Source organism: Camelus ferus, chromosome 7 (assembly GCF_009834535.1).
Source record: "Camelus ferus isolate YT-003-E chromosome 7, BCGSAC_Cfer_1.0, whole genome shotgun sequence".
In the NCBI taxonomy this organism is placed as follows: Eukaryota; Metazoa; Chordata; class Mammalia; order Artiodactyla; family Camelidae; genus Camelus; species Camelus ferus.
The window spans coordinates 77,999,908-78,027,150 of NC_045702.1; the positions used below are offsets into that span (position 1 = coordinate 77,999,908).

At 39.8% G+C, this 27,243-nt stretch overlaps 1 protein-coding gene across 2 annotated transcripts; it reads left to right on the plus strand.

Moving 5' to 3' along the window:
* The first annotated feature begins 10,443 nt into the window (after positions 1-10,443).
* CBLL1 (Cbl proto-oncogene like 1) lies at positions 10,444-26,389 on the plus strand. 2 transcript variants are annotated; one of them, XM_006185311.3, is made up of 6 exons: positions 10,444-10,578; positions 15,329-15,496; positions 18,309-18,409; positions 18,822-18,905; positions 19,879-19,952; positions 22,123-26,389. In XM_006185311.3, the coding sequence occupies exons 1-6, from the start codon at positions 10,566-10,568 to the stop codon at positions 23,156-23,158; spliced, it is 1,476 nt and encodes a 491-aa protein (XP_006185373.1). In that variant the 5' UTR covers positions 10,444-10,565; the 3' UTR covers positions 23,159-26,389. The 2 variants fall into 2 exon arrangements, with proteins under 2 accessions (XP_006185373.1, XP_006185374.1); XM_006185312.3 differs by having other exon boundaries at positions 18,312-18,409.
* The last annotated feature ends 854 nt before the right edge of the window (positions 26,390-27,243 follow it).

A 27,243-nucleotide genomic window follows, 5' to 3' on the forward strand; every position in this document is an offset into this window, starting at 1 on the left:
CACCCTCTTCTGCACCTCAGTTCCTCTCTCTCCTGAATCTTATCTATTAGCACTTACACCTGCTCCAGTGACTGTGAGAGGTGAGCAGGCAGGCTTACTGACCCTGCCTGATTAACAACAAGGGAAAGAAAACGCCAGGCTGTTAAAAAACAAGTTGTTCCTCTCTTCCCAGAGCTGGCACCTTGATTCCAAGGACGTAACCATACAACACGCCACAACTGCTGCATTGATCCCAAGGACATATCCTGATATCTCTTTCTTTGCTCTCTTCCATCTGCCAAAGTTTTTGGGCTGAGCTCCATGGGAGGAAAGAGCCAGTAACAGAAAATGATTGGCACCACCTGAGTGATGGTCACGATGGCAAAGCTGCCCAATAAAAGGCCCCGTGGCCGGATGGGGGCTGGAGCTGTCTCATCTAGCTCCCTTGCTGACGGCTCCTGCTCAAGTGTTTTTTTCTTTTTCTTTTTTTTTTTTTTTTGCCTTCCCCCCACCTTCTCTCTCTGATCAATAAAGCAGGTCTTTACTCCCATCCCCCGATGTTGTCCCTCTGCCTCTAGTGAGAATTCTTTCTCAACGGCAGGCAAGGACCCACAAGTTTGCGGGGGCTTGCCCACACTTTGATGGGCTTTCCCATCTGGGGTCTCTCTACCTGCCAACAGCATCTCCCATCTGATAAACAAGGCCCACCTCGTCCAGCCTCCTTTCTAACCACTGTCATGTCCTGAAGCTCCAGGCACATGGCTCTCCTCCCAGTTCCCCAACATTCCAAGTTCTTCGGTGCCTTTCCATTTACTCTTCCCTCTGCCTGGCAGGCTTTCCCCCAGGTTTTTCTAAACCTTTTCATCTTTTAAGTCTCAACTTAAATGTCATCTTCTCAAAGAGGCCTTCTTTGACCATACTCCAACCCAGTTCTCCCAGTGCCACAGCTGCCGGTCTCAGTTTGTTTGGGTGGCTATCACAAAAAAGCCATCAACTCGGTGACTTACAAACAACAAACATTTCTTTCTCATAATTCTGGAGGCTGATCAGCGTCTGGGGAGGGCCCACTTCCTGGGTCACGGCAGGTGCCTTCTCACTGTGTCGTTACATGGGAGGAATGGGCAAGGCATCCCTGTGGGGCCTCTTTTATTAGGGCACTGATCCTACTCATGAGGGCTTCACCTTAAGACCTAATCGCTTTCCAAAGGCCCCATCTCCTAATCATCACCTTGGGGTAAGGATTTCAACTTACGAATTTGGAGGGGATATGAGCCTTCAGAGCTTATTAAGTGCTTTATATCATGTTGTCCTGCTCTATTTCTTTCACAGTATTTACAGTTCTCTGAAATTAAATGTTTACATGGGTACTGTGAGTTTCACCCCACCAGAGATCAAGCTACGAGAGGACAGAAGGCAGGCTTTGTTGGGGGAGTGGTCATTTCCTCCTAAAATAACACATTTTCAGCAATTTTAAGATACTACATTGATAAAAGAGTGGTTAACAATATGATGAAAATAACATTTGCGCAGGCGGTCTGGAATTCACACCGTCATGCAGGCGGAGAAGGCAGTCAAAGGCTGGCGCTTTCACAAGAGCCTGCTGCCCCGCCAATCCAAGCTGCAGGGCTCCCCACACCCCGAGCCCAGGCCCGGGGCCAGGTCACTCTGATGGCAGCAGGACCTGACTGCACCCTTGAGACACCACTGTGCTTAGAACAGTGTCAAACACACAGCAGGAGCTCAGTAATTACTGGATAAACGTTAACAGCTGCAAACGTTGCAGCCGGCTTAGAGTTCCTGCTGATAACCACCCAATGACTTTGACAGGAAGAATTTCCCTGCTCACCTCCGTGGGGGCATTTGCAGGTGGGTGTGGGCAAAATGGCTGGATTGCAGGGTGGGGAACAGAAAGGGAAGAAAGGGAGTGGAGCCAGGGGGACTGCTCTTTCTAGAAGCGTGGCTGCAAAGGGAAGAAAGAACAGGACAGTAACTACAGGATGCTAAATGAAGAGAGAGTTTTGTTTCAAAAGGTACGGACTTGAACTTTTAAAAAAATATGTCTAGAGACTAGAGCCAGCAATGAAAGAATTGGAACTGATAACTGATGGAGTCTGGACAGAAGAGATCTAGCATATATAAGGACAAAGAATTCCCTTTCCTCTGGGGTAGAAAGGAGGTAAGATGAATTGGAGGTAGGGGGTCAGGAAGCTGAAGAAGTGGGTCTGCCACTGGCTCTATTTTCTTTCTAAACAGAAAGCTCAGAAACAACTCCCCAGATTGCTCTTGTCAGTCTCTCCCCTTAACCAATATAATTCTGTCCCGTTTGTCTGCATTTCTCATCACTACCGCCCAGGTGTGCTCTATAACCTTCCCCCTGTTCTGGATGTGCCTGCAGCCCCCAGACCTTTAGCTGGTTTAGGGTATGACCATGGCCAGTCTTCTAGGATTGCCCTGCTCTTGGATACCCAAACGACAAAACCTTCCATCCTAGGAAACTACAGGGATTCCAGGCTTTTATCTGATTTCTTTAAACATCAATGAGGATTCCCATTGAGTGCTTTCGCGTTTCAATCTTTATCACCTCACTTCTGTAACTCAGTTCCAATGGGTATAATAATTCAGCCCAAAGGTGGACACAAATCTCTCCCTTAACTCCCTACAGTATAACTAAGATATTTTAAACAAGACTCCATTTGAAGGCTTAGGGATAACAGAAAGGAGTAACAAGAAAGAAAAGTAAGAAGGTGCTGTAACTCAAATGTCCAGCCCGTTTTGTTCTTGCTCTACCTTGAGATCATTTTCACAGATGTCAGAAGAGCACATCTACTCGCAAAAGCTCTGGTGATACTCTTTATCACATAGAAAAACTTGCAAAACGCTCTGTCTGAACTCTTCTGCACTTCCAAGTTTCTGTCTCTGTCAGCGGTTGGTTGCCTGCAAAAGTTTCCTCCCTTAGCACACAAAAATCTCAGGCCTGCAGCAAGGTCTTTCTCCAAATCACACCCTACTCAGCCTAACAAAAGCTGGAGAAACACATTTCTGCAAAACAAAAACCTCCGTTGTTAGCCAGACCTGACTGAACAATACACTGGCACTCCGTGATAACCTAATGGGAGCGTTTTTGTTTCTCTGCTGATCCTCCTGCATCAGAATCTCCTGGGGTCTGGGAATCAAACCAGAACATGTTTGACTAGTAGCTGTTCTCAAACAACTGCTTTAGGTAATTATCATGGAGCAAATGCTTAGTTTTGGGGCCACAATATATTTATCCCTATATATGCACACTGCCTTATTACTATTACAGTTTTCTGTCTCTTCATACTTTCAAACATTCGATGAAATATGGTATACGTGTAGATTTTGTTTACCTGTGGCTAGTGCCATCTAGTGGACATCACCTAAACAGCTTTGGGTCCAGGATTTGTATCTACCTGGCAAAGGTGATGATAAAGATGAACGTGGCCATGGCTGACAATCATTGCGTGTTTATCGCTTGTTGGGCACGGCATTAGATGGGATGCTAATCTATTTAAAGTCATTAATCTCCAAAACAACACTAAAAGGTGGAAACAACTGTCCCCATTTTGCAGAATATGGAATCCGAGACAAGGAAGGCTTGAGTGAGTTGCCTAAAGCCGCTCAGGAAATAAATGGCAGAGTTAAAATTCCAGAGTCCACGCATTAATATATTGGGAAGTGGGTGGATGTGGATGGTGTGGTTTAGCACCTGGGAGATGACTAAAGAAGACAAGTCCTGACGGGTTCCAAGGAAGCAGCTCAGTTGCCTCCTGGGGCAACAAGAAGGGGCCAAAGAAACATCTAGCAGCAGACATTGGGCAGACAGGACTCGTTCGGAATTTCTCTGGTGCCCTAGGCAAGAATGCAGGGGGACCACGCCATCATTTTTATTGTCTTTCACTGCAAGAGATAAGCAAATATTCACAATAAATAGGCTAGGTGAAGCAGGGTGAAGACTGACCCTTTCCCTTCCTCCCCTCAAATTAGAAAGCACTGACTCTGCCCTGACAAACTAGAGTCTTTATTCCTGATGAAGGGAGAGGACAGAAGAGCCCCTCCGTGAGAAGTTCAGGGCACACAAGTTCTCATCTTTTCTCTGCTGAGTAGCCTTCAGATTCATGGTGCTCTCAAGGATTTTCTTCATCACTCAGGAAAATCAGGTCATTCCTAGAGGTATTGGTTAGCTTGGGCTGCAACAACAAAATACCACAGAGTGAGTGGTTTGAACAATGGAAATTTATTTCCTTATAGTTCTGGAAGCTAGAAGTCCGAGATCTGGATGCCAGCCTGTTTGGGTTCTGGTGAGAGCTCCCTTCCCAGCCACGGGGTGCATGTGGAGGAAGAGAGAGCAAGTTCTCTGGGGTCTCTTCCAAGGGTACTAACCCTATCACAAGGGCCCCCTCTCATGACCTCATTTGATCCTAATTACCTTCTGAAGGCCCCACCTCCAAATGCCACCACATTGGGGGTCAGGACTTCAATGTATGAATTTTAGAAGGATGTAAATATTCAGTCCTTCACACGCTGTCACTGGCCCATCAAAATTCACATCCTTATCCCATGCGAAATACACCCATGCCATCCTAACAACTCGAAAAGTCTTAGTTCATTTCAGTATCAACTCTGAAGTCTGAAGTCCAAATCTCATTCTAGAAATGACAGACAGGATTCATCCTGAGGCAAAATTCCTCTCCAGCTCACTCAAGAAGAGCTCAGGTGTGCTCTGCTGCTTGAGTTCCTTAACATTTGAAGATATGAGCTAATGTCTTCTGCTAGTCAGTGTTCTTTGCTCATTCTATTGGATGAACTACGAATACTGGTGTAATAAATTGTCACTGATTGTTTACAATTTTAGTGGTCAGTGCCATCCTATCAGTTACTATTTTTATTGTAAGCTTTTATCCAGTTATCACGTTCATTTCTGTGCAAGCACTTTAAACGTTTCTTTGACAGGGTCATATTACCTTTGATGACGTTCTTCAGTAAGTCAACAAGTATTCTGTGAGCGCCTTCTGTTATACTACTGGGTATTATGAGACTATGAATGGCCAATGGACGCTGTCCCCTGGGAGCTTGTCTTACAGGGTGGATAAAGTAAGTATGCCGCTGCTATATGAAGTAGAGAGTGATGTCTCAAAGGAAACATAGTGCCTGGATGCTCTGCAGGGACAGTGATTACCAAGAGGAATGAAGGAAAGGAACATCTATGGAAGACGTGTTATTTGGCAAGCAATAAAGAGCCTTCAAGGATGTTATCTTCTTTGATCTTTTCAGGAAAACTCTCTAAGGGAAGTTTTTATTATCCCCATTTTACTGATATACAAGTTGAGCTTGAGTGATTGCCCAGTGTCATATAGGAAGGGTGGAGATGTGAATCCAGTTCTACCTGATTCCAAAGCTCACGCTCCTTCTCTACCACATGTCACCCACTGCAAGGATGAGTCAGGCAAGCCTTGATGGGGAGAGTGGCATCTGAGCAGGGGCCTTGATGGGTAGGTAGGTTTTAAGGTGGGAGTAAGAATTGCAAATCCATGCTTAGTATTTTTCTCAGCTGAGGGACAGGTGGGTGTTAAATCTACTGTCAAGAAATTGTTTTTGTTCATTTGAAACCCCAGTTCTGAGGAGGAGAGAAACTCCAAGTAGCCTTGTTCTTGAGTTTCCTGGTATTGTTTAATCTTGGATGTCTATCTTCTTCCTCATCACCCCTTTATGCAGCCAACACCATGGTCCTCCCAGTGCAAAGATTTATCCCTCCTTTCAGACATTTCTAGAATAGTATAACCTCTTCAAAACACTGTGGGAGATATAAAGCACTGGTTTCAAACTTAAATTCCAAGCCATTAATGTACTTTAACATTTTAGTGGGTCATAACCACCCCTTTTTTTTTTTAAGGACAGAACAGAATAGAAATAGCAGAGAGCACTGCTTGTAGAAAGGGTAAGTATAGTTTCATGACACTATGTATATGTGTGTGTGTTTGTGTACTGGGCTATGACATAAAATATATTTCTGATTGAGTGACAGAGATTTCTTTAACTCTAACAGGGCCTATTTACAAACCAAGTATACCAGGGAAAGCCCCTTCCAACTGGCATGGAGTGGGAGCTGGGGTGAGGGTCAGGGAGCCCTTGGACAAAAGCTTTCTCAAGTCTAGGAAACAGTATCACAGACTGCTTGCTCACAGCAATTTCAGACCCTAAGCATTCCTTCCGGAGTGAGCTGAATAGAAATGCAGAGAGAAAAACCAAGATGGTTATCTCTGAGCAGAGGAGATGGAGGGAAGAGCAGGCCTGTCCAGCTCAAAGGATATCCATGGCCAAATTTTCCTTCTCGAAAGAGAAGGCAGGCTGCAGGGCCTCTCCGGCTCAGACTCCTGCCCACGCGGGTGTACAGAGGGAGTAGGGAGAGGCCTTCCACCAGCAGTGCTCAGTCCTTGTGTCTTACTTCCTTCTTATTCCCGGAATCTGTCTGTTGCCCAGTTTTTGACGGTGTTTGGAAAGCTGGCTGCCATACTGTGGTAATATGCTGAAGCTGGGACTGTGTGGGGCTGGAGTTAAGTCAGCTAACTGAGCTTCATTTCCAGTCACTCAACTGACTCCAATATACAGAAGTCAAAGAATTTTGGCTAAACATCAGGCTTGCTTTGTGTGCATCAGGATGCTAACAGGCCCACGGCTGCCCTACTGAACCTATCTTCAAAACCTATCTCCAGTCCATACCTACAAGTAATAGTGACATTGCGGCTAACATTCAATACTCATTCAATAATGTGCCAGCTGCTATACGTTATCTCATGTAATCCTTACTGTCACCTCAAGAAGCAATGAATACTAACTACCATTTAATGAGGGCTTACTGTGCAATAGAAAATAACATTTCATTCCCACAGCCACCCTAAAGGTAGGTACTATCATTATCCCCTTTTCACAAGTGAAAGAAGTCAATCACAAAGATTAGGTAATCTAAAGTCTTATAACTGGTAAACCGAAGTGCTGGGCTTGGAACCCACAGTTTTTCATTCCCAAGTGCATATATCTGACCACTCTATGCTACTATTTTTCCCGTCCACCGCTACTTAACAAACTTGTTTATGTGTGGTGGATGCCACCCTGATCATTACCAGTTCATTCATACTTGCTGGCATTTGGCCATCAAAGAGGTCTCACGCTTCTCGGTCAACTGTTCTTATGTGTAACAGTACTGAATTGCTCTGCTCCCCCCGCCACCACCCCCACCCCCCACCCCGAATTTAAGATCTGCACATTGTTTTTGAATATATCTTGCTGAATAGATCATGCTAGGTTTTTTGTTTTTTAAATTGAGCTATAGTCGATTTACAATGCTGTGTCAGTTTCTGGCGTACAGCACAATTTTTCAGTCATACATGAATATACATATATTCATTTTCATATTCTTTTTCCCCGTGAGCTACCACAAGAACTTGAATATATTTCCCTTTGCTATACAATCTCGAACTCCCAGTCTGTCCCTTCCCATCCACCTCCCCCCCACACTAGGTTTTGTATATATGCTCCTTCTTAACTGTTACTCTGAAATCTTACTTTTCAAGGTTCTCCACAATCATACTTTATTTCACTTTTCAGTACTTCCAAACATGGATCAGCAGTACTAACTGAAGCTGATCACTGTCCTTTGTAGAAGCTATAACAACTCTTACATCTGTGCCCCTGCTCCTTCCTGTTTGATATGCCTCCTTCATTGCTCTTATCTTCAAATCCTGACCCGTTCATCAAGGGTCATCTTATATCCCTCCATAAAGCCTACCTTTATCCTACTGCTCGTCATTTTCTCTGCAAGTAGGTAGCACTGCATTCCCTTGAAACACTTGAGAATTTCATTATATGTTTTTAATTATTTCTATAAAGGCTGGCTGGTATGGTCCTGGCTGTAGGGACCATTATTTGCAGGATTGCAGTGCTTGCCTCCTGCAGCCTTAGCCCCTGCAGCGTGATACAACTGAAAGAGCGTGAAGGACATGAAGGTTACCGTCCTCATCTGGTACTGGTGAGTCTCACACAGGCTCCTGGGGAAAGCTCTCTGGTACCCCTACTGTTTTCCTCATAGGTGAACAGTGCTATACAAATGGAAAGCCATCAAAACACCTTGAAGAACATTTGCTTATAATGCACAGGCCAGCAGATGCCTGTCAGTAGGATGAAAATACGCACCTCAGTGCTCAGATCGTCCATTACGATGACATTTCATTTTTATAAACCTCAGGACAGTACCAAGCTATAAAATAAATACGAATGTCGACTTTCAATAAAGAAATTGTGACCAATTACAGAGCCCAGGTTACCAGCAACGGATACCAGAGGGCAGTAATAAAATGTAAGTCTTCATACTGTTTCATTTATCAATTTAGGTGAAGAAATTAGTGTCATACTGCTACTGCACTGGCAAAGTGAGGCAACTACAGCTAAGGGGGAGGTGAATATAGAGTTTAAAACAATACATAGAGCAACAGAGGTCAAGTCAAACAATTCAACAAATCAACAGGAAATCTAAAATAAGTGAGTTTTCTCTCAGTAAATTTTCATAACTTGATGCACCATAAAATGCTGACAAAACTTCTGACTTACATATTAAATTACGCAAACCACAGTTTGAAGGCTCTTTTTAATTCTAATTCTTTAAATATTAGCATCAGCAGACACTAATATTATTACTCTGAACCTGGATTTGCATCAATTCCGTCAATGGCTGACAGGCTAAATACGAGGATAGGAAAAATAAAAAGAGCTCCTCCTAGGTGAAAGCGACCTTTTTTTATACCCCAAATTGGTGAAAAATGCCTGATCATATCAGCACTGCATTTAGATAAATAGGGAGGTATGGGAGAAAGGTTAAGCTTCCACCAGCCTGCAAAATTTAAAAAAAAAAATGCGCAGCAGATGAGAGCATCTTGAAAAACCACTTAGCAATACAGAAACTTACATTTTAACAAAAGCAGGAGTTCCTTTGATTCACAATTGCCGTAGCTGTGAATGTACCTAAAAACTTGTTTATAATGCTGCAGATATAGTGGGAAAGTCTTTAAAAAGATCCCAGTAAAACACTCACCAGATAACACAGAATACTTACAGTACTGCTCTTTATTATTATTATTAAAGCTCTTACTGTTTAACGAACAGATATAACCCATTGCTACACCTACTTTATTCGTAATTCAGCCCCATGAAACCACTTCTATAAGAGGTCAATACAATAATCTGATTGATCTAGGAACTCTGGCACAGAAAGCGTGCATAACACAAGGTAATGATGTCGTCACCGAGGGACGACAGGAATAGAACCCAAATCCCTTGACTCCCGAGCTTGTGTTTTCCACTAATTGTGCTCCTTTCTACTGATTCGAGAGCATCAAGTGTGAAGGGTTGGAGAAGCGAGTGGACACAGATGCGCCAAGACCGAGAGGTGCAGACCGCACTAAAGGTCCTCAGGAGTCACTCTCTGGCACTTGCCTTTTGTTTCGGCTGAGGACGATGAAAGCGGCAGCCAGCACGAACCCCTGGGACCAAGAACTGGAACTAGGTACTGCCGGTGGTGATAACTGTCTCTTCCTCATTTTAGGCCGTTCCTCTTTCACTTCACCCTTCCGGCCAGCCCTAACGCGCTCTCCGGTCCTCAGCTCCACAATGCACTTTAGTGTCGCTGTCCTCTAGTAAGAAGCGGCCGCGCTGCACCCGGCCTCCACCTGGCCCTGCTGCCAGTCCTTAGGAGGGATGTTCTGGGGAGGGATTCTAGTGCCACCAGCGTTTTCCCTTGAAAATTAGTGCTAACCAAGCGTTAGAAATGGGTTTCAATTGTTAGCAACTTAAGAGGTGGGAACGGGGGCAGATACTCAAGTCTGCTCTGCGTGGGTCTCCGCAGCTCGTCACGACAAAGCGAAATGCAGACAATAAGCATAGAGCCTTTCTTTCTAGCTCGGAGCCTCACACAGCTCAGCTGTTCCCCGGGCAACCTCCCACTGGAGGACGCCTTCCGGAGCGCGCGTGTTTACACTTTTCCTAGACCAGGAGGTAGGAGACCGTCGCTCGCGGACTCTGGGGGATTCCAAACCGTTACTCCGCCCGCCGGGGTGGGGCCTGCGCAACGGCCGAGCCTGCGCAGTGGGCCTCGCCGGCTCCGGGGTCCCGGCGCGCACTACAAGTCCCAGAAGGCAACGCTCCGCCGGGGGCCGGCGGCCGCCTTACCTGCCGCGAGCCTAGTCCTCCGGTTACTACCGCTCTCCCCCTCCCCTGTTCCCGTCGGTCTCCTCTCCACAGTTAACGGCTACTTCCTCTTGAAGCACATGAGAGGAAGCCTTAGCCACCTCGACATCGAAGTTCTCCGCGTTCTCGCTCTTTCTCCCTCTGCCCGAACTATGCCTGACTCCCTCACCGGGGTCGGCTAGCCGACGCGAGAGAAGGAAGCCTTTGGAGGCCCCAACCCGGGCAACCTGGTCGCACTTCCGCCTCCCGGACTTCGGAAGGTAGCGCGCACGCGCTCCCTGCGACTCCGGCGCGGTTGACTTCCGCTCCCACTGTGCCCTGCGAGCCGAATCATGGATCACACTGGTAAGGAGGCGGAGGCAGTGGGGGTCCCGGTTCCATGCCCCCTTGGCCGGCTTGGGACCGGTCCCCCAGCGAGCATAGAAGGGTTACGCTCGCCCTACAGCACTGGGGTGTGGCGGCGAGAAAGAAATCTCACAGACCCCTCCCAGTGCCCGGCCCAGGCCTGCTACTTCCCGGCCTACCGTCCGGTGTGGTACCTACAGCCTCGGTGCCGGCAGCAGCCGCTCCTTCTCTGCTTCTGCTGAGCTCCCAGCCGGGACGACGGGCGGCGCGGGCCTCGTGGGGAGGAGAGAGCGCCGGCACTTTTTTTCCCCTCATCCTGGGTGCTCTGCCCCACGTTATGAGGACTGGCGGGTAGATTCCAATCTCGGAGTCGGGGAAGCCTCGTTACGCTGGGAGTCGATGCGCTAGAGTGGGTTGGAGACTTCCTGCTGTCTCAGTCAGCTTTGGGCGGGTGCTGTGTTGGTCACCGCTTCTCGTTATTGTCTCTCCGGTCTTTCATGGACTCTAGAGGTGGGAGAAGGGAGTCGGATATGGTTTTCGGAATTATACCGGGAGCAGCTTTTCTGGTTAAGCCCAAAGCATGCCCCGCACTTTGGCAGTGGTCGTTAACCATCAATCTTGAGCTTAAAATCAATCTACGTGAGCTTAAAATGAAGCTATTCTCATCTCTTTCTCCAAGTAAGGATGGCTCCACTCTTTGTTATGTGGTTTTTGACTTTTGCTTCCTCCTGGTTTTTGGATACTGAGTGAATGCATTTGGAGTTAGATACTGTTCCGTACAGTTGTATCAGCCGTATTACAAGTAGTGGAAAAAGGCTTTTTCCAGTATTAAATATTGGCTAGGGTATACTCAGTCACAAACTGTCTGCTTGATTTCATTTATATACATGTTTGTGTATATATAAACATAACGTATGCCAGATATTCTAGGCCTGGAAATGGAATGGTAAACGAGATGAAATGAGTTCCTGTTCCCTTGTAGGTTACATTCTATTGGGAAAGACACAATAAACCCAAGTTTTTTTTTTTTTTCAAAGCTTAAATGTTTACAGATTGTCAATGCTTTGAAGAAGATAAATGGGTGCGGTGGTAAAGACTATTAGGAGGAAGCTTCAGAGAGGGTGGTCAGGAAAGGTCTTTCTGGAAAAGTAACGTTTGTAAGCTGGGATCTGGTGGATGAGAAGAATCCAGCATTGAATAAATCAAGAAGAAAGCATTTACAGCAAGTACAAAGAGGTAGGAAATTGCAGAGAAGACCAATCAACTGCACCTTAGTTAGCAAAAGGGAAAGAGCCTTAAGATGAGATTGGAAAGGAAGGCAGGAATCAGTTTGTGCAAGTCCATGGTAAAGATGTGAATTTAATTTTAAATGCACTATGAAGCCATTGAGCAGTAGTAGAGGAGGAACATAATCTCTTTTTAAAATAATAGATTGTTCTGTGGAGAATGGTGTAAGAGACAGAAAATAGAAAATTTGGGGGATGGTTGCAATAGACCAGAAGGGAGGCTTGGCTTAGTTGAGATGGCTTGGTTTAATGAGAAGGGGAGTGAGCGGATTCAGGTGGTAGAGCTTGAACACGCACCAGTGGGTTGGTTTGGAGGCATGTGAGAGAAAGCAGATGTGCCTAGGTTTCTAGTTTGAGTAGCTAGGTGACACCCATTACTGGAAAACTTGAAAGAAAACCACTTTTTTTTTTTTATGAAGAAGAGGTGAGAAATGGGAATTTGGGAACTAGATTTTGGACTGCTAAGTATGAAATGTGTATTGAGACACAAAGGGAGATGTCAAGTGGAGATCAGACAAAAGTTTGGGACTTAGTACCACATAGCTGATATTTTAAGGCATGAGGGTGGATGAGATCACTTAATGAAAAGGAATACAGATGAGGGCCTCAGGAACTCTAATGTTTGGAAATTTATAGAGTCAAAACTCTGGGATCTTGGTATTAAAGTGGCATACATGTCACGTTGGCAAAATGTTTCTCGTTTGAACCTATTACTGGAATTGGGAGTCAAGCTCCTTTCACAGTTTAGAGGATGTTAGGAAACTGTAATATGAGTGTTTATTATCCTAGTTCTCTAAGGTAAAAGTTTGCCTAAGAAAGTAAAAGTGATCCTAACATGAAAATATTCACTAATGAGCTGACCACTTAAAAAATTAGTTTCTAGTCAAATATCCCTGCTGCTCAACACCAGCTTCTTTTCTGTTATTTATTTAATTTTGTTATAAGCCAGTGTCCTTGGTGTTTCATATCAAGAAATGGTATCAAATGCTGTACATTGATTGTGATTACAAGCCTTACAGAAGATTCAGGTTTTTATGAAATTCATAAATGTGAATTTGGGAACTATTTGAATCACAAATAAAATCTTTGGCAAGTGAGGAAATGCCAGTTGGCTAGCTAATTGAATACATTATGACAGGATAGGAATTTCAAAAGGATGATTCTAATATCAAAGGATTAAGAGAGGCCCTTGGGGAAATTGATGAAGCCCTTGAATGTTATGCAGAAATGACTGGTTTTGTGATCGTGCAGTAAAAGCCAGTCATAAAATGAACACTATCCTGTGGTGTTCTCCAAGAAACTCTTAATTAACACTTGATTCATCCTTTGGTCATTCTAAGAATTAGCACTTAGTTGTAACTATAACCTGGTTTTTGTACAATATTTCTTGGTTCCTTTAGTTCGAGATAAAATTGCAAACAAAACTTTTAAAAACCTGTGTAATGTAAAAGCATTATGCCTTTTTAAAGTGGATTTCACTTTAAATGTGCCAGTTACATCCTTAATTCTCACTTTCTGTAGAGACTTTTGTTGTTAGGGCTTTATGTTTTCAGTTGACATATTCAAAAGGAAATTATGCTGTACTGATTCTTAATAAACCCCCAAACCCCAAGACGTACCTAGAATGATGTCACTATTAAATGCTGTTCTTTGTTTATGAACTTGCAATCTGAAGCAGGCTGCAAGGTGTCAAAGGGAAGCAGGCTCTTGAAAGTCATAGTAGGCTAAGCAAGCCATGATAGTGACCTCAAGTGTCCAGGGTGTTGTGAAAGGGACTTGTAGTAGTGAAGTGTTTGTATTTTGATCATTCAGCAAGGTCAAACTGTTAAGAGTCCTTTTTAATATCCGAAGGACAGCATTGAATAGCTATCTGTCTAATGACAACTTGCTTTGGAAAATCAGGAAAGCCTTTTGAGAGAGGGAAAAAAAATCACTGTCATATCTATCTTTTTGCTGTTACGTTGCTTGTAGGTATTTTAAGAAACTAGAATAAAAGCAGGTGAAATACATTATTCGGGTTGTTAATACATTTAGTGAAGTGTTAAGAGTTGGTCAAGTTGGATTTATCCTAATTTAAGATTATAGCTATTCATGTAATCCCTTTTCCATGAATTTCGGAGGGGGAGGAATTATGAAAGCAGTGGTAGAAAGTAGACTGAAGGATATTTAAATTAATAATTAAGGGCTGGTTTTGAATTTTGTTTTATATATTGTTCAGAAAGAGTACGAATTGGTGTGAGTTTAACATGCATCTGTAATTCTAGTACCCTTGGAGGGCATTAGTAGTAACCAGGTTACTACTTCCAAGTTTGGCTTTACTGAATTTAATGTGGGCAATTTGGCTGTCACTCTGAATTGTGCTGTCTCCTGCAGTGGCAGTTAAACATCCTTGTTCACTAAATGTCGTATTTAAAACATTACTATTTTTTAAAAATTATTTTATTTCCGTTTCCTACTTAGGGCATTTCCCTTTCTGTGTTTAGTAGGTAAAGGTGGATATTTTCTGGATTGTAATGTCTTGTCGTGGACTTGAAAAGGGATGGCTTTCAATCTTCAAGTGGAGTCAGTTCTATGAAATAATGCTCCTGTTACTCATGGGATATGAGTTAACTTATTACATAAGCTAGTAACAGTCAGTTGTTCAGACCTAGTTGAAGTACAGAAACCTTGCATCCTTCTAAACTATAATTTTCCATTACAGTGCTGGCTAAGAACAAAACAGTTACATTTATATGTAGACATGTTATAACACAAATAAATTACTGTGTTTCTACTACTAAAAGCTATAATGTTTTACTATATTCCTGAATGCTTTTTAGAAAAACTATTTTACACTTAAGAGAATAATCCCTTCTAAAACTAACTTTATTTTCAGTGCATTATTTATTTAATTTTACCGTTGTCAGTGTTAGTTCTTTGTTTCCAGTTTTTGGTTGTCCTGATGTAGATGCAGATTACTCAGTTTACTGAGTGACTACTTTGCATGCTTGATAAAGATAGTGATGGTTTTCTTTCTTGTTCTTCTTCCTCTTACTTTTCTTTTTCTTCTTTTAAAACAGAATCTCTTAGGTGCCTCGTTAGCACAGTAGGTAGTCCGTCAGTCTCATAAAACAAAATCTCTTACAGTTCCAAGACAGAGGTTCTTATTTTAGTCTTGTGATGGATTTTATGTTTACATAAGGTACCCTGGAATTACATGGAAAATTTCATTGTCCACTTTTTTAGGGAGTGGTTCAATAACTTTTATTAACTATTTAAAGGGTTCTGTGTCTCAAAAAGCATTGCTTTAAGGGTTTATCCAAAATAGAGAAAAGTAATACTTGAACTGACATAACGTAGTATTTAAAATCAGAACTCAGATATTCAACATCTGATAATGTTGAGTATATTGCTTTAATACCTGTGGCAGAATAATCTTCAAAAAGAAAAACTAAAAGAAATTACAACTTTTTTTTCTAACGTAGACAATGAGTTACAAGGCACTAATAGTTCTGGATCAGTGGGTGGTCTTGATGTTCGAAGACGAATTCCTATAAAACTCATCTCCAAACAAGGGAACAAAGCCAAAGCTTCACCTCGAACTCCAAGGACTATAAACAGAATGCCTGCAAAGGCTCCACCTGGTGATGAAGGTAATTTGTTTAAACTAACAGATCCCAAAGCCTTTCTGTTATATCTGATCCCACCAAACAATCCATGTGATTTTACTTACTTTTGGCCACCTCTTTTTTTTTTAATCTTACACACTCTTCATTCTTTAGTCTTTTTGACTTCTCATTTTGACATTGTGCTTTTTTCTCCCTTAGTAAATACTTTTGGTTTACTTTCTCTTGCTGTTGAAGATAACACTGCCTTTTGTTTAAAAAAAACCTAAAACAAGATTGCAGAAAACATAAAAGTGAAAATTGTCCCTCTCTCCCTTTAATTCTTCTCCCCCAAAATAATGCCTGGTGAGACTTATTTTTGTAGTTACTTTATGTATAACTGCCCTTTTTCCATGTAAGATGCATTTTGAGATTTTGCCCTCTCAGTACACACATATGTATCTCATTTGAGAAAATAGGTTTAGATATTTCATTTATGGATATACCATAATTTATTTAACAATTTTTCTAATTTTTTGCGATTAAGAACAATTTGCAGTCAGTATCCTTGTACATAAACCTTAGTGTGTATATTTTATAGAATTTAAACTGTGTGAATTTGGGCATTTTAGAATTCATGCATTTTAGAATTTGACAGATAACATCAAATGGCTCTACAAAAAAAGTACATTGCTTTATATTCCCATACCAATATTGGTACTACTAACTTTTAAAAATTTTTGTTCTGATACACTTTCTTTAATTATGAGTGGGGTTGTGTATCTTTTCATAGTGTTGGTCATTTCTTTTGCCTAGGATCTACCTGTTCATATCCTTTCCCCCCTTTTTTTTCCTGTTTGATTGTCTTTCTGCTGATTTTTATGAGTTCTTTGTAAATTAGTAAAATTGGCCTTTTGTCATATACTGTGTATATACCCCATTTGTCTTTTGAGTTTTATATGTAAATTTTTCATTGTAGAGATGCTTGACAATTCTATGTAGTCAGATATCCAATCTTTTCTGATGTGACTTCTGGGTTTTATGACATCCTTAGAAAGGCCTTTCCCTGTTCAATGAGTATAAGAGTTTTCCCATCTTACCCGTTAATACAGAGTCAGCAAACAATGGCCTATGGGCCAAATCGAGCCCTGTATTGGTAAATAAAGTTTTAAATGAATGCCTATTCATTTAAGTATTGTCTGTGGCTACTTTCACTACATAACGGCATAGTTGAGTAATTGCAAGTATGGCCTACATAGCCTAAAATATTTACTTCTCTGCCCTTTAAGCAGGAAGAGTTTGCTGACCCCTGCTTTGGAACTTTTACGGATATGTATTTGGATATTAAAACAGAAAGGGGTGTGGGCTTGGAGTGGGAGGGGATGAAGGGATACCTGAGAGCAAAGGGCTGGAAGGGGGATTTTAGCTTTTTTACATTGTTTTATTATTACAATAAGAATTTATTTGTACATTACTATGTAGTTGAAAAAATTATTTAAAAAACAAAAAGCCCAATAGGGTTACCCTGGGTTTTTTGATAGAGCTGCTGCAACTGGTGTATTATCCATACAAAAACATATCAGCTTAACAATGGGAGTACAGGTTGAACTACTCTGGAAAATGGTAATGTGCTCCTGATTTACTGGGCTATTGTTCGGCTCAGTAATTTTCTGAGTTTTAGATAAGTAGGAAAATTGACTTGCCTTATTTTGAGTTTAGATGACACCAGGATTTATAAGGTATAAATAAATGGGCCATCTAAGAGCCTAGGGTCACTCAGATGCAACTTACAAGAACACTCTTTGAACTCTCCGTTTGTGTTGGTGCTAATTAGATAGCTCCACTGGACTCCACTGGAACGTCTGTCAGCTTCCGAAAATTCTTGTGTGTGGATGTGGGTGTGGGTGTCCATCTGTTTGTGTCTGTGGGTCTGTATGCAGGTGCTGTAATGTAGCCATGTGGGTGAAGTTAAAACTTGTGTGCTTTGGCTACTCTGTTTACCAGTTCCAGGGCCAAAAGAGTCATGAGAAGCCTAGCACCTTGGAGGGATAGATCTGTCTTCTCAGCTTTCCTTTAGGTAATTGGATTCTACCTAGAATCCCCATCAGACTGTTCCTTGGCTTTCTTTTCTTTTGTATGAGATGAGAGGATTACCATCAACTTTTTAATTAGGTCAGAACAGTTGAGCTCATTGGATCTTTATATTGTTTTAAGTTTATTGATGGCAATATATGCAGTGCAGGGGAAGATATTCGTAAGTGGATATGATACAACTTCTGCTGTTCGGGGGATTAACCAAGGAGAGGTTTTAATTGCAAGAATGAATATGTTGATATTTCCAAAATCAGGTTCAATTTAAAGCTGAAGAAGAGGATACCTAATTTATTATGTCATAAGAAGAAAATCTGCAGAATTCTATATGTTTTCATTTTTCCTTTGGCAATAATAGCAGTTTCTTGCAGCATGATGCCACTTTTATAGCTAGATCAGAATAAATGGTGATTAATTTCTTTTATTTGTGTAACAATCATGATCATGATAATTAATAAATAGTTTTGTGAATTAATAAGAGCACTTGAATGGGAGTGAAGAGATCGGAGGTCTGTTCCTAGCTCTGCCACTGGTCTTCTCTGTGTTGAGTAATTATGATCTCCAATACCACAGTGTTCTCAGTTGTGAGAGCTGGATTGCGTGATTGCCAAGATCATTTCCAGCCGATGTTTTAAACTAGTCTTGATAATCTTGTTCTTAGAAGAGCTTTCAATGGTATCAGTGAACAGGCCTGTTTTGTCATGTATATGTGCTTCTAGAATTAGATTTGAGATATGAAAAGTTAATAGGTAACACTTTGTTTTCTCAGAAGGATTTGACTATAATGAAGAAGAACGATATGACTGTAAAGGAGGCGAAGTATTTGGAAATCAGCGAAGATTTCCCGGACACCTTTTTTGGGACTTTCAGGTATAACTAAAATCTAAAAATTTTATTAGGACAGTAAAAAATTTTAAGTGTGTTATTAGAACAATGTAGAATACATAAAGAATGGTACGAACTTTTATCATAGTTATGTCTTTCGGCACCCACAAATCATTTATTAGTGCCCTGTTTCTGCTGTTTCCAAAATTAATTTGAAGTAATTTTCAGTAAAGTCAAGTAAAATCAATAACCACTAACACTTCTGAAGAGAAAAGAGAACAGCCCCCCAGAACTGATGGTGGCCCAGATAATGTGGAGTGTGTGGAAATTGTACCAAGAAACCTTCATTTCTACTTGTTTTAATGACTTTTATAAAATACTAACCAATTCACTGGGTAAATTATAGATAGAATTTTTAGAAATGCTTAAGGAAAATTTAATCGTATCATTTCAACAGATAAACATCTTAGGTGAAAAGGATGATACACCAGTTCATTTCTGTGACAAATGTGGATTGCCTATTAAAATCTATGGGCGAATGGTAAGTATAACTAAATTAAATTCTGTTTTTGTAAATGTAATCATTTGTGTAGAGGTAAGATTCTGGAATTTAAGTAGATGTGTTTATCATTGTTCAATGATTAAGTTTGAAACATTTTAAATAAGTGAAAAATAGCTATGGGAAATTTGGGGATAATATGCATTTATTATAATTATCTTGACAAATTCTTGAATTTTCTTATAAAAAATTAAGGAAACTAATTCTGAAAACTAAATAATTTCTTTGGACTATTTGATACCTGTTAGTTGTATTTATTGTAGTTTATAAGGAAAAAATTTGTTTTCTTGCAGAAACAGAATAGAATCAATTACTCATTTCTGAAGGCTATAAATTTTAATGTAAAACTGAATAAATAATATTTATACTTTCCAAGAATTGAATTCTAATCATTAAAAAAAAATACTACCTTACTGTAATTTTATAGTAATTTTGACATATCCTCCCTTTAAAAAAATTTTACATTTGTGTTTGAAGAAAATTGAATTCAGTCATATATATCGGTGATGGTAGAGGGCATGGATGGTACATTGTTGGTTTGCTGAATAACATAGCTAAGAAACAGGAAGGGCCTGGGAGTTTTTACGTGGTATAACATCTGGGAAGAATGCTACTTATTTGTTCTTTTACTGCCTTGGAATAGATTCAGGAGGAACAGGATAATATAAAACATTATACAGTATTCCTCAGGAGCTTTTAACCTATAGGGACCGTGAATGTGTAAGCAAATGTGCGTATATACATTTACTGGGGAAAGGGCCAATATTTTCATCACAGTTTTCACAAAGAGCGTTGTGACTGGAAAAGGTGAACTATTGCTTTAATATAATTAGTGCTTAATAAATGTTCATTTTTGACAAACAGCTCTCAGGTGCCTTCTCTGCCTAGGTCACTTTTTTTATGAAACTATTTTAACTTGTTTTAGTGTGTTTAACTGTAATGTCTCTGTTCACAGATTCCATGCAAGCATGTTTTTTGCTATGACTGTGCTATTTTACATGAAAAAAAGGGAGATAAGATGTGTCCAGGGTAAGATCATCATTAAATTTTTAAATAATAAAGTTTGTGATAAGTGATTTATGATCTAGGTTAAAGGTTGTGGTGTAATATAAACCACTGGAAGGATATGAAATGTGTAGACATGGCTAATCCTTGTCTGTGAGCCTAGAGTTGTCCTTATCCTTCTCAGGATAGGGTGAATCAGCTGTTATCAGTCAGTTCAAATTGGCCAAAATAACAGTATATTCACCATCACAATTAACATTATAAACCAAAATTAGTTATTTTCTTGTTTTAATAGGACACGAGAGAGGTAGTATGACGGAGTGATTGAGAGCAAAGACTCTGAAATTAGAATTCCTGGGTACAAATCCCTATTCCTGTCCTTTATTAGCCGTGTGACATAGGCTGTTTCTTCATCTATAAAATGGAGCTAATAATAATAGTGCTTCCCTCCCTGGGTTATTAAGTTAAATGAGTTAATACATACATAGTTCCTAGCATACAGTAAGTACTAAGTAAGTATAAGCTTTTATCTATTACCTTCAAATATGTTTCTTATGTCTTGAATATATCTTAGACCACCATCATGGCATAGAATCAGATCAGTTATGGAGAGCTGGAGGTGTTAGTTGATAGTGATCTATTTTGGGATGGTCTTGAAGGATCCAGAATAAACTATGAATTCTTATATCAATTCAGAACCCTGGTGGGTTTGAGAAAAGCTTTCAGAGCAACTACAAGGAAGGAAAAACAGATACAACTCAAAATCAAGAATACAGAGCCACTTAATATAGTGTCAAATGACCTGACACACATACTCAGTGATAATGGCTTATATGTGCATAGTGCTTAACTGGTGATTAAATACTGTCATTTTTGTTCTGTTTGTTAAGGATACTCTCTTAAGTAGGATGCAGTGGATATAAAAACGTGAATTAGGTAGAGTAAATGTTTTAACCCGATGTTACAGATGAAACAAAGTTTAAATGACTTTTCCAAGATGACAGCACTGATACCATATCCCAGTTCTGATTACTAATTCAGTCCTCTTTCCACTATTTCAAGAAGACTCTGAAAGCAAGAGTGAATTAAAAATAGTGAATGAAGAATAGTTACAATTTTGACCCTGACTTGTTAAGCAAATAGTGACTTAAATTTAGTGATTATAATTTAGAAAAGCAGACATGTGTAACACTTTGTAGCAGTAACATTGTCTAACAATTCAGAAAGACCTCTTCTGTAAGAGACTCTTGGTATTGAGAGTTCAAGTTTACATTGTCTGTGTTGTTTAATGTTGAGAACCTTGATGGTTAGGATGATTCTATGTATTTTTGTAGTCCTTGTAGCAGCTTCCACTTAGTAGTATTTGCTCAGAAAATAACTTGACTGCTCAATAAATACTGTACAAGCTTGAATTCCATGATTGTAACAGATCCTTTGGTTACTGGCGCTTCCTGGATTTTTTTTGCAAATGGTTGTAAAGCATAGAATTGTTTGAAAAAATCAGGTAAATTATAGGTCTTGGGAAGAATAAGGTCTTTTCTTAAAATATACTCTGTTTCATAAACACTTTGAAATTTTTCTTGTACTAAGAGTTCTGAGGTTGACAGAAATGCTGATGCTTAATATGGAATCACTGTGCTATACACCTGAAACTAATATAATATTGTAGATAAACTATACGTCAATTTAAAAAAATTGCTGGTTCTTAATAGTGAACAGACAACAAAGGGGAAAAGGTTAAAGGTTCACTTACAGTAACCATAACTTTTAATGGTGAATTTTCGCAATGTTTTCCATAACAAATTTGAAAATTAGTTGTATCTTTATCTTTGAAACTAAGTGCATTATTTTTTGTTTGTTTTTTAACGTTTTGGGCATCAGTAAATATCGAGCTAGTTTATTATTTTCAGTGACTACATAATATTCCATTATATAGATGAACCATCATTTTTATTTATTTTTAAATTTTAATTTTTTATTGAATTTTTAACCTTGAAGTATAGTCAGCTTACAATGTTGTTTTAACTTCTGGTGTACAGCATAGCAGTTCAGTTACATGTATATATTCCTTTTCAAATTCTTTTTCTTTATAGGTTATTACAAGACACTGAATTTAGTTCCCTGTGCTATACTAAGTGCATTATCTTTATGGTCTGTTTTTAGTAAATCAAACTTGTTTCCCCTTCTCATTTAGCTGTAGTGATCCCGTGCAGCGAATTGAGCAGTGTACACGCGGTTCTCTCTTCATGTGTAGCATTGTGCAAGGGTGCAAGAGAACGTATTTGTCTCAGAGAGACTTACAGGCTCATATCAACCACCGCCATATGAGAGCTGGAAAACCTGTTCCCCGTGCTTCACTTGAGAATGTTCATCCTCCTATTGCCCCACCACCAGCTGAGATCCCCGATCGGTTTATTATGCCGCCAGACAAGCACCACATGAGCCATATTCCGCCAAAGCAGCACATCATGATGCCACCACCTCCTTTGCAACATGTGCCACACGAGCACTATAATCAGCCACATGAGGATATTCGTGCTCCTCCAGCAGAATTGTCCATGGCTCCACCTCCACCTCGTTCGGTCAGTCAGGAAACCTTTCGTATCTCAACAAGAAAACACAGCAATTTAATAACTGTCCCTATTCAGGATGACTCAAATTCAGGTGCTAGAGAACCACCACCTCCTGCCCCAGCACCTGCTCACCATCATCCTGAGTATCAGGGTCAACCAGTGGTATCGCACCCTCATCATATTATGCCTCCACAGCAACATTATGCACCACCCCCACCTCCTCCACCACCAATAAGCCATCCAATGCCACATCCTCCCCAGGCCGCAGGTACTCCTCACTTGGTTTATAGCCAAGCTCCACCTCCGCCAATGACCTCTGCTCCACCACCAATAACCCCTCCCCCTGGACATATTATTGCCCAGATGCCACCTTATATGAATCATCCTCCTCCTGGACCTCCCCCACCTCAGCACGGTGGTCCACCTGTAACTGCACCCCCTCCTCACCATTATAATCCTAACTCTCTACCCCAGTTCACTGAAGATCAAGGAACTCTGAGCCCTCCATTTACACAGCCAGGGGGAATGAGTCCTGGTATATGGCCTGCACCAAGAGGGCCACCTCCTCCTCCACGAATGCAGGGTCCGCCTTCTCAAACCCCACTTCCTGGACCACATCATCCAGATCAGACAAGATACAGACCGTATTACCAATGATAATAGTGTTTTGAACTGAAGATATGATGAGGAAACAAAACTTGTGTATGGCCAATCTTTTAATTAAGCATTGACTGGGGAAGGAAAAGCACCTCTTGCTGAGGTGGCTGTAAACACTTAGGGTCTTGTCTCTTAAAATGGTTTTAAATCTTGACCTTAGGATTGATTTCAAGTACTATGCTATAGTGCAGATAAGTGGCTCCGTTGAGCACAGCTATATTTTAACACCTTCGTTCCCCTAATATGGTAAATTGACCCCAAGGTGACCGTTTGTAAAAAATTTGAAAAAAAAATTTTTCATCGTTCCACTTTCAAAAGTATTGCTTTTTGTTAAACCCAATGTTTAGTTTTTCTTGTGATACGTTTTTGTTAACCTGTGTAAAAGGATTAAATTTCAATATGGTTGTAAAAATGCTATTTTTATGTGAATTTAAGTGCAGCCACATACTGTTTTTTAAACCATATGTTTTACCACTAATTTCCCAAAGTTACAATAAAATCCTAAAAGTAAAAATCTACTAGAATTTACTGTAAGGCAGACTGTTAAATGCTAGAAAATTATTTCACATTTCAGGCACTGAAATTTTGAGGTATTTTAAGTACGTAATGCACTTCACTTGGATGCCTTTTCATTTTTAGGCAGCCTCAGGAGCACCGAAATACATTGGAATTCTAGTATTAAGTTAGATGTATGTTTGTAATGTTAAAAGGCATTGCTAATTATTTGGAAAGGTGTGGCCAAAGTCACCAGCTCTTTGGGCTCCAAGTTGTTGGGGGGTGCTGTTAATCATTACTGCTTTTTACTGAATGGTTGGAATCACATAATGCACCACACTTACTAATCTTCAGTAACATAATTTTGTAGAACTGTTTAAATGGTGTTATTAGATAAAGTGTGCTCTACTCTGCTCATTGTCTTAAATGAAATATTTAGGGCTGAATAGGCTATGTGTAACTCCTCATTTCATGGTAGAATTTGATCCTGTACTTAAGTGGGTTCTTGTTGATTGGGTTTGAAACTGTGCTTTGAATGCCGTGGAGGGATTTGAATACTGTATTAATGAAGGGTGTTCTTGTGTCACAGATTTGCATTGCTCAGGTTTCGTTACTGTGTGATAAGGGTTTTTTCTCTTAACTTGACATTTAAAAACTATTCTTTCCTGTTTCTTTTATTGATTAAGCAGTCTAAAACTTGGAACATGTTAGCATGGAGTCAACAGTGAAGACTGCCAGATAATTTTGTATTGGGAAGAAAAAAGTAATGTCTAAATTGTGAATTTCAGTGCTTTATAAGGTGCCTTCAGAGTCAGCTTTTGCATTATAGGGGCTTGATACAGTCCAGATAACATGACCACTTACAGTTTATGCAGAACTCATATGTACAAATTAATATTCTTAGGATATTACTGTGTATCCTTTGAATAAACCCCTGTGAAGTATTTCCTCCCCCCTACAATGGTGCATAATATAAACATGAAATGTGTAGTATGCAGATACCATTTATTAAATAGTTTGTAGTGTATAAATTTAGAACATTTCTTTTTGACAAGGGGTGAACTGATTAATAATTTACCATTTATTTGTGTCAGATACAGGCAAAACAATTTCTCATCTCGGATAATCAGATGCAAAGTCATCTATGAACTTAGAGTTGAAGTTAGAAATAATCTAAATGACCTTTTCAACCTTGACCAGCCGAAAATAACTCATAAACCTTTTTTTAAAGATAAAGTAAGTGATTTTTCACACCTAGCAATTTGAGAGTCCAGTGTTAATGCAATATTTCTAGTGAGAAATTGTCATTAGAAGCATGGGAGTGAAATAGTGTGAAATGATGGTGAGTGCTTCTATCGTGTTACTGTAGGTACTTGGACTGGTGCAAACTTGATTCCCCTTTGTGGCCCTATTTAGGAGCTGTTAAAATATTATTGTTGAAAATCCAGTACCCTTTTTTGTTTCATGTAATAGGAAATAGCCAAATTCACAGTAGGTCTTCTCAACTATTTTAATTGAAATTCAGTAGAGTTGAACGTGGTATGGAACCACTTAAACTGTATGTATTGGACAAAAAAAAACTAATATGATAAAGTTCCACATGTTAAGAGAATTCTTGTAGGCTTTTAAAAAATGATTTATTTTCAGTTAGGTTTAAGGAATTTATGTTATGCAGGGAGGCAGATCAGATGAATGTGTTGTAGCAGACAATTTTTTGAAACGGTGTTAGACTTGAATTCATCCGGTTATTGTTTGAATGAGAGTGGGTGGGTAGAAGGATAAAGTTACTGTTAGTGTTTCGTTCCTTAAGGAAAAAGATGTGAATCCCAGCCTTATTTCAGGGAAGCCTTTGAAGCTATGATGGACATAAGTCTAAATTAAATGTATGTATGTTTCATTATATTGCTCTTAAGACTACTGAGGTGGCAGTTTAATTCTTAAAAACAATAAAATGAAAGCATAAATACTATTTTGCCTAGGTGAATTTTTACCTAATGATGACACATTTGGGAGAATGCAGAGTTTTTCATTTTGAGACAACTTTTACAACTTTTTTGGAGATTAAAACCAGCAAGCTGAACATTAGTATTTCTCAAGTGGCATGCCTGTTCAGAGTATGATATTGTATTTGGGGGAACTATCAGTTGCAAAAACCATAAGAAATTATAGCCTTTTTGCCCTATGAATACTACTTGCTCAAGTTACTGTATAAATACTAATGAGATACCTCTGAAATATAAATGCAAAAGAAAATTTGAACATACTTTAAAACTCCCAGTAGGTGATGTTATACTATGTGAAGTATACAGAACTGCTTTAGGCTTTGTTCTAACATATTGGAAGAGTATCTTTCATACTTCTTTTTGGAAAAACCCTATCAAAATTTTTGAAGAAGCTTTATGTTATAAAAATGTGGGAAACAACTAACAAATACCTGAAACCAAAACGTACTCTTCTAATTATTAGATTGGCCATCAAATTGGTTTATTGATGTTCATTGAGACTTGACATAGTCATCCTATATTCTGACTAAGTGGATTTATTTTTCTTCACTGGTTTGTAACTGTAATCTGTTAAAGTGTGGCCTAGACCAAGCAGAATTTACTTATTACAATATATGTCCAGTCTAATGAGACAATGTTTCGTATACTAGGCTTAAAGGGGAGAGAGAGAGCGCGCGAGAAGCAAGTTAAAATACTCAGTAACGATACTAATAAAAACATTTGAATTTTGAAACATTTTTGTTTTGATTCATGTCCCTTCAGTTTTTCATCTTTGAGGGGAAAAGTGTTAAGGCAGAATTCTTAAAGCTACATTTTAGTATTAAACTTTAATTTTCTCACCTTCCTTAGAATTTGAATTTTGAGGCGTTACTGAATCACAGGATTTAAGTGAACAATGGTAGATCATAGGCTTAGCTCTAACACTTGGGCAGGACCCTGTCTTTTAAAAATGATAGCATTTTGAGATGTTAATTCTACATCCTCAGAATATCCCAATTCTATTCTAAATAGTTATAAGCACCAACTTTTATATTTATTTAAGCCCATTTCCTATTAACCTACCTTTAAAATTCTCCCTTTATCTCAATTCAGAGGTAATGGCAGCGGTAACGGGGAGGTCATAGGCTTTCTAGGCCATTGGAAAGACATTGACCTTACTGTGACATGGGAAGCCACGGTGGGGTTCTGAGCAAAGGAGTGGAATGGTCTGGCTCTTTTAAGAGGATTATTCTGGCTGTGTGGAGGAAAGATGAGGGAAGCAAAGATAAGAAAGCCAGCTAGAAGGTGGTTTTCATAATTTACACAAAAGATGATGGTAGTAACATTATTAGTATCAAGAAGTGGGTGACTTGAAGGTTGGATGTATATATACTTTATATATAAATTTATATACATAAATTAAGCACATATGCTAGACATGTGTATATAGTGATAAATAAAATAGACATGGTCCCTGCTCATTAGGAGCTTATATTCTAACTTATCCAAGAATTATTCTTGATAGTAACTTAAATTTTCCTCAAAAATTTTTATTATATTTTTTTTCAAAATATAGTGGCTAGGAAAAAAAATTTTTCAACGTGTTAT

What these genes read in the sequence shown, in the direction of transcription:
- CBLL1 (XM_006185311.3), top strand. An exon ending in GGCTCCACCTGGTGATGAAG is followed by an intron (nt 15,497 to 18,308) that starts GTAATTTGTTTA and finishes TTGTTTTCTCAG; the next exon opens with AAGGATTTGACTATAATGAA. An exon ending in TTAAAATCTATGGGCGAATG is followed by an intron (nt 18,906 to 19,878) that starts GTAAGTATAACT and finishes CTCTGTTCACAG; the next exon opens with ATTCCATGCAAGCATGTTTT.